Raw genomic sequence first — 14,712 nt, forward strand, 5'->3', positions numbered from 1 at the left:
TGCAGTGGGATCCATGAGCACAATTTTTAATTTTACACTTAGCTTATTTAACCATAAGTTTTAGTTAGTTATGTAGCTTTCTTCTCGCTGTTTCTGTACTAAAGCCCCTGCCCAGCGTTTGGTTTGTATCTTTGAGTTTTCCCTTCTCTGAGATACCAAATTTCTAGTATTTAGATGCTTTAAAGTTTTAAAAGTCACAAACTTATATATACCTAAAGTCGATCCCCTGGTATAACCCAAATGAGTGATTATAGTTAAGCGATAATAATTTTTCACTCTACCAGTTGGAGTTATTAACGTGATTTGACCTCTTTATTAACCCTGGAAAATTAATTAGACAGAAAAGAATTACGTATATACATAATAACAATTAATGCCACCTTGGTGGCAAGTATGTCATGAGTAAATTGTTAAAAGTCGTGGGAATGATTTTGTGATAAGTACAGCACAAACATGTATATATACATGGAGTGAGGTTTAATAAATTTTACTCTCACTTCACTTTTATGTCCAGCTGCTTTCTTTGGTGTATGCCATTGCCATTTAGTTTATATTTATATATGAAACATTTCTTAATTTATAAGCACCATGCTATTCAGCAAAATTTTTACTTAATGACTATGATAAATTACCAAAGGCATTAAAAAAAAGCTAATGAATTTCAAATAGTTAGAAGTGCTTATAAACTTATTTTCAATACTATTAACCAAATTAAAGTCAAGTCTTGGTTGAGCAGGTACTTTGCTACTGTAATGTGGTAGGTCTAAAGTTTTGGTCGAATAAAATTTTCATTATCTAGACAAGGAATGTTGCATGCCGTTGTTAATAAATTTATCAGGGTTTTTACATTTTTTTAAGTCACTATGTATTTAATTTTTTTTATTTGTTACACCCTTATATTATACGATCGGCAACGTTTAGTGTTATTATTAACCGAAGAATAAGTGCGATAAGTTTTAGTAATAGGAGTTTTATAATGAGGGGTAAATTCGGTTATTTAAGTTTTTTGATTCCTCTTTGGAGTAGTGCTTAGCTATATATCTTTCTTTTTGAAAGAGCTAGCTTATAGTTAAGTATTCAGTGAGTCATGTGTGACTATTCTAGAGATCATAAAGTTTTCTGACGATAAAAACACCGAAAGGTGAACTTAAAAGAGTTATAATATATAGTAAGGAGAAAAAAAAACAATTAGTAAATTAATTAACATTGAACAATAATAGTTAAAAAAGCTAAGATAAGATCTTAGAGAGAGAGTGGAGTAGTGCACAATTATATCAAAGCTGTGCACAAGCGGAATAGAACTTAAGAAAAGACCATAGAAAGAAACAGAACTTAGATATTGGATGTAGAGGAAAAAGTGACTTAAAGAGAAAATATGCGATAGGCGCTTTACATAAGATAGTAATAAAATCAGCTCCCTCACCCTCGGGTTGGAAGCCTTAAATAATAGTAAGCGCTAAAAACACAAATCATAAAATTATCATGCGTTGGCGCATATAACAAATTTAAAGAAAATAATGGTAGGAGCGCATGCTAGGCATAGTACCGTGGCGTAAAAAATTTAGGTAACTCCTGAAAAAGTGGCTCCTCCTCAAAACTAGTGTTTAACTTGCAATCATTACCTTTCGGTAGTACTAATAACATTTGTGTCCGCTTAGGAGTTATCCAAGTAGCATTGAGTGTAATAGGTGTGTCCTCTCATGTAGTAACTTAAATGTCCTAGTACTAAATGATTGAGGGAGGTGCTAGGGTGATGTGAGGTGTGAATCATCCTTGTCTAAATCTTTTAAATTATGAGGTTAAAAATTGATACATCGTGTCATGTCCTCATTAGGTTAGCATATTGCTATTTTCTTCCGTAGATGACTGGCTAGCAAAATACACCAAGCATTATTGTAGTAGCAGCTATGTTTGCAAGAAACGACTCATGAGAGTTGGGGGTGTACAAACTGGATGATAGATCATTACCTAAGGATAGTGCGCTTATTTAATCATTACTATGCTTTAAAAAACGAACGAAAGACTTACACAAAATACAAAATTGGAAAAAAAAAATTAATGAAGCTTTAACCTTATTTATTTAAAATCTGTACAAAACATAATTTATACTAGAAGTTTTGTATAAAAATAAAGAAATTTTTTTATTTTAATAGTAATAAACATATTACTAGAAATAGAAACTTCTAAATATTATACTCTTTCTTTGAAAAAAAAAAAGCCACTGCAAAAAAAGGGCCGCTTTTATGGCCAGTGGTACTAATCCGTTTCAGATCTCTTTGTGTCGGGTTCTGTGGTCTGCTTAAGTTAATTTGTTTTAAGCAATTTTGCAATGCTTTGCACTTTGCTTAACCCCTTTTAAAAATGAGGTGCATCGCAGTAAAGGCGCTTTATTTAGAGCGTGGTGCTGGTAGCTAATAAAAACCCCAAGTTAATTTTTACAATCGTTTTTCTTGTTACTTATCAAGTTATAGTAATAATATTAACCTTTCATTACTGATTAAAAAATTTATATCTATATTACTTTATCAAAAATGTTTTTTTCTTATTTACATATATGAAAACAGGTAAAAATAAGATACTTGCGATCACAAATAACAATTATATTTCACATTAAGACAAATAAAAATTTCAAGGCGCTGCCCTTTCGTAACTGCATGTCCTTTTTTTTTTTTGGAATCTTGAGCATGTAAGAGTTCGTACAACAAATTAGTGTTGCGCCGTAGACGAAATTAGTTGTAACATCCTGATTGATTATATAGTGTCCAGAACATTCTAAACCCTAAGTTCAACAAGAATGTTCCAGAATAATAGGAAAAAATATAAATACGAAAATTATCAATCCAAATAGATTAGCCCTCATTCCTTTAAAAAAAAAAAGAGAAAAAAGAAAAAGAATTAAGTGGTGCTGATAACGTAATAAAATACAACAAAAAAAAAGAACATAAAAGGAATGAGGGCTAATCTATTTGGATTGATAATTTTCGTATTTATATTTTTTCCTATTATTCCGGAATATTCTTATTGAACTTAGGGTTTAAAAAAGGTTTGGGACATTTTATACTCACTCAGGCTGTTAAAGTGATTAAGATTGATTAAATCAGTGGTTTGCGATAATGACGTAATAGCAAATAGAGTAAAAAGCTTAGGGGTACCAGAATTTACATTAATAGATATAGATCGAAGTAAGGGTTTAAGACACGAAGAATTTAATGTCATATACAGAACTAAATTAATTTTGTCCCTAAAATGAAGTGAATAGTAAAGAATAGGAGCTATAAAATAGCTACTAGCAAGTTACTAAATAAAGAAGTTCGAAGAAAATGATACAATTACGAGTCCAGTCACGAGGGTAGCCTCAAGTAATGGTTAACGGTGGACGCCACCCATGGTTTTGCTAATAATAGGTTCGAGGCGTTTCTTTAAAGCTAAAGTTTTTGACATAAAATTAGAGAAAAAGGGATAGATATTTTCTTAAATTAGACTGCACTAGCGCCAGAGTTTTAATTCTAACACTAGTATAACTCGGCGGGTCTAAGATTATCCATTATGCACGAAGATAAATTAAATTTTTAAATTGAAAAGATTAAACTTCAAATGTATGCAAGCCTCCTTGCACTCGCTTTCTGGTTATAGTTTGTACAAGCTCTTTAATTAAGGACATCACTAAACGTAGTGTGTGTCCGTTTCATTTTTCATTTTGTTTTTTCTCTATCTGCTTATCTGTTACGTTACAGCGCGTATTCTCTAATTTTCGACTGAGTTTAGGCCAAATCAAGTTCTTTAAAATTTGTATTTTATTCGCTTATTAATTTTTTTTGAATAGTTTTCTTAGTTTCATTATATTATATTTATACTTTTTTCTACTCTAACCTTATACTTTATTATTTCTCTTCTCACTTTTTAATACATAGGATTTTTTAATAGAGCACCTTTTTTTTAAAACTAGGTGTTAATACTATTACCCTATAATACATGTATATATTAATTTATATTCTAGAGTAGTTCGACAAAAGATAAAAACAATTACTATCGTTTGTCAGTCTCGTAATAGCTTGTACTCATGATGTTAGCTTTAATTAATTAGGATATACACGACCTCGTTTTTTTTGAGGAACAAAAAACTGGGCCTGAAATAAAACCTTTAAAGGAACTATAATGACTGCGATAAGGATTTGTATAAATATGACTTAAGTTACAAAGCATGTCACTTAGATTGTTGAGGTCTCTTGAAAGAAAGTCTCGTTAACAGCATACTCTGCATCGCCAAATACAGCTTGAACTAATTTAACAATATGCGAGTTACAAAAAAATATTTCTTAAAGCATTTCGAGGCACATATTGCTATACGTAAATTAATTCCAAACAAAAAAAAATAACTATTTTGAAATTTCTCCTTTGTAATATCGAATTGGAAATAATTTTAATATACAATATTTTATTCGTTAAACAGATAAATAGTAGTAAACTTAGCTGACTCAATAATGAGCACGACATTAATTCGCTACATCGGAGCCCCAAACTAAAAAGGTGAATGTGAGCCTAGATACTTTCGTTAAAGATAGCAAAAAGTTCGTCACGACACTTTAAATATATAAACTTCTTAAAGGCTGCTACGTGAACCCTTAAGTCACAATACCTTTTCTAAAAAAATTGTGTGGTAAATTTGGCACCTTCAAACAGCCCGCTCACTTTGAACATAATCAAAGCTGGGATTAAAGGTACGGGTGATCTCATTTTATAAGGACAAGTAACTCTAACAGGTTAAATATTTAAAGACATTTTTATAAAAATTTACACAATTAACGAAGCGATTAAAATCATTACAAAAGGTGAACGCTCTTTACTAAAGTATAAAATCAGTGATAAAACATATCACTACGTAAAGGATGTTTAAAAAAAGAAGAGCATACATTACAACACTTGAACAACAATTACGACCCCCCAGATAAATTTGCTACATCACAAAATATATCATTTCATATAAACTTATTTAAAACACGTGAAACTATTAATTACAACTAAAAACACCATATATGAACACTGGTAAAATAATCATGAATTCTAACCAAATTATAAAATCAGTATATTTAATTTAATTTGTATCCACTTCCTTGTAAATATTTATAATTGTTTCGATTTTCTTTTATGAAACGTTTCACTAATACTTAGAACTAAATGCTTTAATAAATGTGTTTTTGTTTCTTGAAGGGGCGCCCACTTTAGCGTGACGGGTATCTAAAAAATTGTCCTATTGAGTTAATTCTATTATTACCCCGTAATTGTAATTTATCCGCTGGTAATTAATTAAATGAATAATAAGGGAGAGGCTTGTGTTACTACTTTATGTTTTCATAATGCTCTTCTGAGCTTGGGCGTCCATTTTTTGCTCGGTGTAAATTATATCACGAAATCAAGTAAGAAATTTTAATTGGTAGAAATTCTTGTTTATAATTCATTTTTTCCGATCATTATTAAAAGTCATGTCATGTCTTTGTGTATTAAAATTTATAGAAACCATAAAAGTAATGTGCACCGAAAGGTTTACAAGGGGAGGGCAAAACAAGAAGAGATAGAATTTAAAATTTAATAGGCTACAAGACGTGTGTCCATGATGTACTTTCACTAATAGACTGTTACACTCAGAGTTAGAAACAAAAAAAAAAATTCGGTTTACACATTTTACTAAATTGGTGAGAATAGAATGTTAATAATATTTATAGTCTAACGATGTGTTTTAAATGATTTTGTTTATGTATTATGATATTATTAATGTTTTGTGATATTGTACTTTAGAGTTAACATTAACCTCCGGTTTTTTTTTTGCTATAATTTGCCTACAATTAATAAAATAATAGAAACCTAGCATACTATCAATTAGTCCTCATTTTAAAATTTTTGATAACCCTCAAAAGTTATAATAAAACTTCTAGAAGATAAATAGTAGCTTATAAGGCTGGTAAAGTCACAGATATTTTGAGTACAAGTTAAAATGACTCCTATTTAATACCGATAAATATAACGTTAGCGATCTCGAATACGTCAGGAGGATAACTGGACTTTACAGTTCTAAACCCAAGTTTAGATAAATTCATCGAACTTTTACATTATTAGAGGTGTGTATGTCGCCACTTGCGCTCAGTGTTTTCGATTAAATGTTTACATAATAAAATACTAAAGCATGGTTTATTTATATTATCTTTTGGTGCTCGCCAGTCAACTCTTCAGTTACTTGAGCTTAATGTAAACTAATTACATTCTATTCACAGCTTAATAGGGTTTTCCATATTTTTTCACCAGTGAAACAAAATTTAGCGTTTAAAACGTTTCAAGTGAAAGGCGACAATGTACTCCGTCCTCGTGAATGAGCTTGCTCACCTCCAGGTGGTTGATGTACCTGGTTAGCCGGTCATAAAAGGCAAGGTATCGCGTTTGAAGTCCCGTGAAGGGTTTATTTCGCACAAATCACGGCGCATCTTTTACCACGCTAGCAACTTGTTTTTCGCATTTGAAATGCGGTGAACTCTAATGCCTTAAAGACATAGGCTCAAGAGGTCGACGGGTATGTCATTATGGACTGAATGTAAAGCACATACAAGCGTATCTAGTTGCGCAGCGAAAGCTTGCTCTTAGTGCGAAGTAACCGTAATGCGCAACTTGACCTCCGCTGCTAAGTAGACCAAGTGCGGTCGTGAAAAGAATTTGTGTTCGATGACTCGCAAGTATTTCTCTTGTGCGTACTACGAGAGAAGACGCATTTCTTTGTTATAGAAAGTGCTTTGTACTTTGTCGCAATAATAGCAACTTTACATTTACAGCACCAGTCGGCAAGCGCGCTAAGATAGCGCTGAAGATGCTGCCACAGTAGGGCGGGTAACTTGATCATTGTATCATCAGCGTAAAGGGCACCTAATGCAGCTAGCTTATGAAAAGCAGGGGCGAAAGAAGAGAACTTTAAGACAGCGCTAAAAAGCGGCCTGACACACTTTGCCGGCAGCTGACAGGAGGTTGATGGGCCGGTAGTTGCTAGTTGCAGATTAGGGTCTCTGGGTTTATGCACATCACAACAGTCGCCCTCTTTCATTGAATTGGAAAGGCATCAAGGGCCATCACCGGTTAACTAGGAGGCTCAGGTAATGCATCACTGCTAAAGGCATTTGTTTTAGCATCTTTTTAAAAAACACCGTCGGAGTCAGCGCCTTTTGTTCGACAATAAATCAAATCTCGTCTTCATTACTCTTGGCCACGGACCGTTTAACTAACCGCTGTCGCCTTCCTCTACATTAGCCTTTCATCTTCAACTAAATGCGCCAACAGCTTTTTTTGAAAGCACCTGCGCAATCCTATTTAAAATTATACACAACATGCAAAAAAAAATTGTTTGAGGATAAACGAATTAAGAACTTTATAAACTAATTTATTTAATAAATGTCAATTTTTAGCATTTTTAGCAGAAAATAATTTAACCAAATAATTTTATATAAAATTTTGGAACCAAAAAAAAGCATTTATATAATATAATATTAGAATCTTTACATACTTTGTAAAAGTATAGATATGACTTGTTTGCGTCAATAAGAGAAACCTACGTTTATATTTCTCTCGCCCTCTCTTGTTGGTGTTATTAAAATCGGCTTATAAAAGCGTAATTCATATTCTCCACCCAGTAGGAGCTTGGCGGCAGCAATACTGGCTGCTCTAGGAAACCTCAATTAGAGATCTTCTAATATATAATTTTTAAAAGAAGAGACGCCTTCAAACCTCTTTGTAAGAGGAAATATAGATGAAGCAGTTTTTATTACTTTATTACATATCTATTATAGTATTATAATACTTATAATATATTAAAATAAAAATTAATTTTCTTTGCAAATTAAATTATTAGAGATGGACCTCGTCGTACATTTAACGAAAATTATTAATTAGATAAAGAAATATGAGCTCGAAGGAACCCCAGTTTATGAATGATAAAGATTATAGATAAAAAATTTGCCTAGTAAATGGGTTTGAGTTCGATACGTGCGAAAGTTAATTTTTCCTGCTCTTTGATTCTGTGACTGGTTGGTATAAGGGGTCATTTTTTCATATTTATATTATCTAATAAATTTTTAACATTTATTGCTACCTTGAGTTACATATATATTTACGCTTTTTACAGACATTACGGATGAGATGGCATTGTAGCAATAACATTAGGTAAAAAACGCAATTCAGATATCGTGGCTCTACATATATAGCTTAAGCAGGAAGTTATTGCTTCGCTCCAATTTTAATTCGCAAAATAGCACCTCTCTTAAAAGTGGTTTTTCGCAAATCAACTGACTTAACGGCCGAAAACCAAATTTAATATTCCTCCGCAGTTCTTCGGTCTCTCTGAGAATTTAAAAATGTCTTGAGAGTTATATTCTGGTGGAAAGAGTGCTACTATAGGTTCGATTCAATACTAGTGTAAAAAATCTGCCATCAGCTTAGACTCAAAAGAATGTTAAAAATCGAGTATTTCTATAATTTCCTTTAGTATTTAGAAAGCCAAAATGATCTTTATTTTTAGAACTGCCAGCTAAGCTCCCTTGACATTACAAATTAATCTATGATTTTTAAATTTAGTGAAATTAGCCTTTAACCCCAGTCGTAACATATTTTCTATTGTAACGAGCTTTTCAATTGCTTTTCTTTGGATTGGGCTATAGTATGGCTTTAATTTATAATAAAGTTGCTCTGACCACTCACATTTTAGCAGATAGAAACTCCCATTTACTTAATTACGCATTGATAGCCCGTGTGTTCAACGCTCAATGTCGATTACTTAACTTTAATTTACTTATTGCTAACTTAACGAGCTTAAGTATCTATACCTTTGTGTAAAATGGTTTCAGAGGTTAATTTCGCTGCACCGCAGTTGTAAGTTTCTTTAAACAAGTTATTATGTTTCACGCGATTCTCTAGTATTACTAGTTGTTATTTTTGTAAAAGTGTTAGTTAAAATACATCTATTTTTTTACTTTTTATAATTACTCTAATAGAAAACCTCACAGAATTGTAGCAAAAGAACAGCTAAGCAACCAAGATTTTAGAAGGCTTTTACTAACGCCACGGACTAGTATTGCTCCTTACTTTTAGATAAAATTGTGGGCTTAGTATAAAATATTATAATCTTTATTAGGTGACTCTGACCAAATTATTAACGGGGCAGCAGCTAGTTATTATGCAACAATAAAGAAACAATCCGCCCACCTAGCTCCTAGGAAAGCTACTACTCACAAAAGAAAGCATAATCCTAACGCGGAATATTTTAAAGAAAGGGCAAAAGCAGAGGCTGAATTGGCAGCCAAATATAGAGACAGAGCTAAAGAAAGAAGAGAGGGCACTAATCTTGACTACAAAGAATCTGAAGAGCTTATAAAGAAGATACACTTGGACTTACAGGACCGAGAGTTGGCTTATGAAGAGAGCAAGTTTTTGGGAGGAGATTTACAGCACACGCACTTAGTAAAAGGTTTGGATTATGCTTTGCTTCAGAAGTCGAGGAACGAGCTGTTAAAAACTGCACTTGAAAGAGAAAAGTTGAAAGAAAATACCATTCAATCCGATGAAGTTTTTAGCGGCTAGCTGCACCGACTAGTGATGGTTTAAAGGAAGGTTTTGAAGCTTGTAGGACACGACTGGGTAAGAATATTTGTAAGGTTTTATTTAACCGTTTAAGGAAGCGTAATGAGCTATTTCAACCCGGTCGAATGGCTTACGTTTTTGATCTAACCGACTCTGAAGATATTTTCGATCCCCCTACCACTGTCCTGCGCTCCTTGGCGGATTTGACTGCTAGGGATGACTATCATAGTGGTAGTCACCAAGATTCTAGCAATGATATTGTCATTGAAAAACTACAACAAATTTTTTTGTACACCCGCCAGGGATTGCGAGGTAGGGAGAGTAAAAAGAATCGGAAGTTAAAAAAGGCAGTGGTAAGTGCGGATTCACGCGATCTTCCAGATAATAAGCTTTTCCAAAAAGAAACTATTTTCTCAGAAGACGAAGCCGACACAACACTTGCAGGGGAAGAAGTCAATAGCACTAGCACATTTTATAAAGCAGATCTTAAAAATTACTTTGAAGTTTACGACTTAGCTAATAGTAAGGTTAGTATTAATAAAGTTAGAGACAAAGAATTTACTCTTGAGACGGCAATTAAAGACCTTGAAGATGATGACAATGTTCCGGACCACAATATAAATGCGCCTGCCAAACATCAAAGTAAAAAGCCGAGTCAATTTTTATCCTCTCGCAACGAGATGGAGGAAAGTTATTTAGAATGTTATCCTAATTCTTATGCGGCGGATGTAAGTGTCAACCAAAGCGATAGTGACGGCGAGCCAGACTTTACCAAAATGGACAGCGGTAGTAAGAGGGCCCACTTAAAGAGATGGGACTTTGAAACAGAAGTTGACTGGGAGAAACATAAGGAGAAAGCAGAAGCCGTCCCTAAGTGCTTTTATATGTGATCGTTCTTTTTCTATCTACCCCCACCTAAGCACTTCGAATTGTTAGGGCCGCCTTCCAGTTCGGACTTAAAATGGATCAAGGGCGTACTACACGCCGAAATAAGGTAGCAATTCTTTTAGACGGTTGTTGGTCCTAACATTTACTTTGTTTATAACCATAAAGGGCGGGAAGTTGGACATGAAGTCCAAGATAGACTTAGAGTTGAACAAGTTTAGCCAAATAAGAAATCAATATAAAGGCACTAACGAACCAATTTTATAACACTTTAATTAAAGTTTAAGGTAAGCAGTTTTCTGAATTTTATTTACTCTAAAAAGTAATATGTAACCTTAAAATTTAGGATATATATTTGTTTATATCGCTCTCGAAAGTTCAAGTCATGCTCTCTATTTTCTAATAAGCTCGGCTTAGGCTTTATTTATGTAATGGGTAAAACTTTAACTTCCAATAAACGTATTATACATAAGAGTTTTTTTTTTCTGACAAACATTTTCAAGCTCCGAAAATACTGCTTGAATATTTTCCCACACCACGTTTGGAGGGGATGAGGCGTCTATCTGCGTTAAAATTTTTCTACCTTTTGAAATGATATGAGAGAGTTTTAGCAGAAAAAAACCGAAATTGTACTATACCTAAATAATAAGCGCATAGGGGGTATGTCTGTCGGTGATAGATTTTCAGTCTTTTCTTTAGAGTCTCTTCATTGTCGTCAGTGCGGCGGACTAATGGCTCTTTAGTAATCTACAGAGCAGATTAAAAAATTATATATTATTGTTATTATGTGTTACGTCGTCGAGCATGTCTTGCTTGGGAGGATTGAAATCAGTGTGGTAAGATCTTCCGCTTGAAGGATGCACAAGCCTTCCTAATATCCTTTTAACCTATAATATACCGTCGAATAGCCTTTTTAATAAAAAAATTAAATGAATAATTACGTACTAACAAGGAGTCGTCTATTTTTAACTCAATAACCGAGTCTAGGGGCGTTTTTCTCTCATCAAGCATTTCGTCCAACTTAGGGGATATTAATTTTTAAATATTATTTAAGCGTTTTAAGGAGTTACTTTAACAGCCTGCATAACAGTACGCGGGAAACCGTCTAGAACAAAACCATGTTGACACTCTTAATAAACAAGGGTTACAATATTAAGTTAGGACGACAACAATTTTTACCTTCTTTTTTAAGACTTTCTTTAATCAAGTTAACCATGGTATCGTCGTCCACGAGTTTACCTATTAGTTAGTATAAAAATGATCATACAAAGTTTTATATTCCAAAATAATTGTAGCTGGAGTATACTTCATATTACTTAATTCTATAAATAAATATTAACTTTACGAATAGGAACCAGCATCCATTATGGCTTTAGCCTTGATGCCAAGACTTGTTCCAGCTTTAACGGCAGCCCTGAGCATGTCTCCAGTGGCTAAGTGACATATTTTATACTTTTCAACGAGATTAGGAGCCTATAAATATTTGGTTTGTATAAACTTCACATTAAGGTCCCCCTTATAAATAAAAACTAGCAATCGTTTAATTATTTTAATAATAAATATCTATAATATAATTCCGCAAGTTGCCTTTTTCAAATCAACTAAATTCTATTAATGATAAAGGGCCTACTTGAGTCCCCTTTCCAGCTCCTGGAGGGCCAAGAATAACTACCCTAAGCCCGGATTCACTTTGCTCAGTACTTTTTTTCTTTATTTTTGAATCATCAGGCATTGGTCTTAAGGAATCGCAAAAAATATAATAATATAAAGAGTACTACGGCCACTCTTTGAATCGCAAGAGTATAGGAAGGGGCACGCTACTACGCCCAAGCAAGGAATAGTAGGACGCACCGCTTTTTGTAAGCTGGGGTCGTATTGCCGCTATGTACCAATAAATTTAATTTTTTTTTAATTTAGTTAAACAATTGTATAATTTTATTATAAAAAATTGGTCTGAAAATAAGCCTACTTAAGTTAAACCATGGAGTGACCCCTTATATTATATTTACAAACTTGTGAGACAACTTTGTATCAAACCGTATACATTAAAACACATACTGACAACTTCCCAGTCTTTTCACGGGGCTCTGCTCTTTTATTTTCAAAATTAATTGGGTTAGAGAGCAATATTACACTAGAAGATGGGCAATGACAAAATGAAATGTAAATAATTAAATGTTTTTGAAGCTTCTTCAGTTGTTTCCTTTTAAATTTTAAATAACTTAAGTGCGAGCGGTGTCCATCCGGTTTCGTCGCTCATTCCGGGTTCTTGTCCGCGGCGTTTCCTGTTGCAGGGAATACATGAAAGTTTGGTTGAAAAAAGAAAATACTGTGCATAATACTCTGCTGTCTATAATATTTAATATATATATAATTATAAGTTTTCGCAGTTTTGTACGACAGTATACTAAGAGCTAAAAATTAACATATGTTTTTAACTCAAGAACACTGCTAATTTTTGTTTCTTATAAGTTAAGACTTCATGAAAAACGTTTGTTTTTGTAGTTCATTGCTTAAAAGGGCTTAACAAATATTTTTTCTTGTATCGCGCGGTTGTGCGATGGCCTGATTGTCACGTTTAATAGCGTCGCTGGGCTAGTGAGATTAACAAAATATAGTATATTTTCTTTACTGAGTAAATTTTATTAAACTTTGGTATCACCATATTAGATAATGTCAGTGCGCAAACATAAAAGTTGTTATAAGTAATGTCATGAAAACTATAAGTGTCATTACAATTTATAGACTAAACTTCGACTGAAATGCAATAGGTGCAATGGGATATTATTACCTTTCATCCAAAGTCGAACACTGGTTCTAAGCATTGGTAAGCTAAAAGGCATTTCACAGATATTTGAAAATATTTACCATCGTCGTTTCTCTTTTACCTTACGCAACCTAGTTTTTTTAAAAAGCAAGAACGGTGTTTTATAGTTTTATATAGGCATACAGCGTCCATTAACTGCCAATAAATAGAAGAATTTAATAATAGCAGTAAAATGTTAGTCAAAAAGTTGGCCTAGAATAAGATACCAGTTACCAGTTATAGTGATATGTGGTGCTAAATAACGCGGGTCTGCTCTAAGTACGGGGACTAAAAATTATTGACAAGAGCTATGTGGGTTCAGTATAACAAGTTAATGTAAATCCATCATACCGGGTTTCAGTGATTTTAAGGTAGCTCAGGGGTTAAGTGTATTACGGCGCAAACTCAAGGTTGTGGGGTCAATCCTTTTCGGCTTTTAATGGTTGCGTACTTTATTACTTTTGGTTTAACAAGCCACTCCTGCTGTTTCATGAAGAGTGTTTGCTAAAGAAGGGCCCCCTAAAGATTGCCTTATTTGTAACAGGCAATACGTGTTTAATTTAAGTGCAGGGGCACATACACTAGCTGCTTTAGATACACTAATTTTGTAAATCTCATATAATTGTGTTATTTAAAAAGTTTAAAACCTCTCTACATGGAAGGTATACGAAGTGCAGTAAAAGAGTTCAAAAACCTCGTTAGAAAATTTACTTTAATTAAGGTTATACCTTATTTTTACGCTACCTTTTCATAAGTCGAATGTCTCGGAGGTAACTAACCTCGTCGAGCACCGGGTCATATATATATTAATAAATTTTAAAAATTAATTGGCACCGTCACTATGGCGCGTAGCTCTCCTGTTTATGTATAAAGTTGCGTACCTTTGGCAATTTTTACTAACCCTTCTATAATGTAGCATTACATTTAACAACCCAAATAAAAACTTTAAGAGGATAGCAAAGGTTATAATAAAGAAAATAGTCACTTAAAATTATAAAAATTTATAATACTTAAATTATCGGAAATTACATTTAATGGAGTATATCTTGCACAAGAAGTCGAAAGGAAAATGTGAGTGCCTGTTAAGATTCCAGCCTCTTATAATTGTTTGCTTAGTGAATCCTTTTCCACTTAGCTGACACACTATATCCCAAGCTTTTAAAACCCTAATATGATGACCACTTTAAAAGTTATTAATTAAGTTATACCTTGCAAATATGTTCATTGCTCTAATTGTATCTATATCATTTAAACTACTCTCTGTTTGGTTTATAAGGCGATAGCTGGGAAGGACTTTATTTTGTCCGAGCTAAGGAGTCGTCATCATGAGCGCCTTTAGCACTCCGATTATTGATCATATGTGGCTACCATACACTAGGATTTTTCTCTTTCAATATCCCGATAAGAAAATGCGT

At 33.3% G+C, this 14,712-nt stretch overlaps 2 protein-coding genes across 3 annotated transcripts; one reads left to right on the forward strand and one right to left on the reverse strand.

Annotated features, from left to right (window-relative positions):
• Positions 1–8,804: 8,804 nt before the first annotated feature.
• Positions 8,805–11,045, forward strand: LOC135142497 (protein Red-like). 2 transcript variants are annotated; one of them, XM_064074210.1, is made up of 7 exons: positions 8,805–8,898; positions 9,021–9,097; positions 9,161–10,480; positions 10,543–10,600; positions 10,660–10,778; positions 10,838–10,926; positions 10,995–11,045. In XM_064074210.1, the coding sequence occupies exons 3-5, from the start codon at positions 9,732–9,734 to the stop codon at positions 10,756–10,758; spliced, it is 906 nt and encodes a 301-aa protein (XP_063930280.1). In that variant the 5' UTR covers positions 8,805–8,898; positions 9,021–9,097; positions 9,161–9,731; the 3' UTR covers positions 10,759–10,778; positions 10,838–10,926; positions 10,995–11,045. The 2 variants fall into 2 exon arrangements, with proteins under 2 accessions (XP_063930280.1, XP_063930281.1); XM_064074211.1 differs by lacking the exons at positions 8,805–8,898; positions 9,021–9,097 and having other exon boundaries at positions 9,784–9,837; positions 9,909–10,480.
• LOC135142498 (uncharacterized) lies at positions 10,885–12,289 on the reverse strand. The gene is made up of 8 exons (XM_064074212.1): positions 12,122–12,289; positions 11,847–11,964; positions 11,671–11,730; positions 11,562–11,620; positions 11,437–11,511; positions 11,286–11,378; positions 11,130–11,238; positions 10,885–11,074 (listed from the first exon to the last, which is right to left on the reverse strand). The coding sequence occupies exons 1-8, from the start codon at positions 12,221–12,223 to the stop codon at positions 10,935–10,937; spliced, it is 756 nt and encodes a 251-aa protein (XP_063930282.1). The 5' UTR covers positions 12,224–12,289; the 3' UTR covers positions 10,885–10,934.
• Positions 12,290–14,712: the final 2,423 nt, after the last annotated feature.

The sequence above is a fragment of the Zophobas morio genome, unplaced genomic scaffold, assembly GCF_036711695.1.
Source record: "Zophobas morio isolate AGI-343-1 ecotype UQ-CSIRO unplaced genomic scaffold, CSIRO_AGI_Zmor_V1 ptg000048l, whole genome shotgun sequence".
NCBI classification, from domain to species: domain Eukaryota; kingdom Metazoa; phylum Arthropoda; class Insecta; order Coleoptera; family Tenebrionidae; genus Zophobas; species Zophobas morio.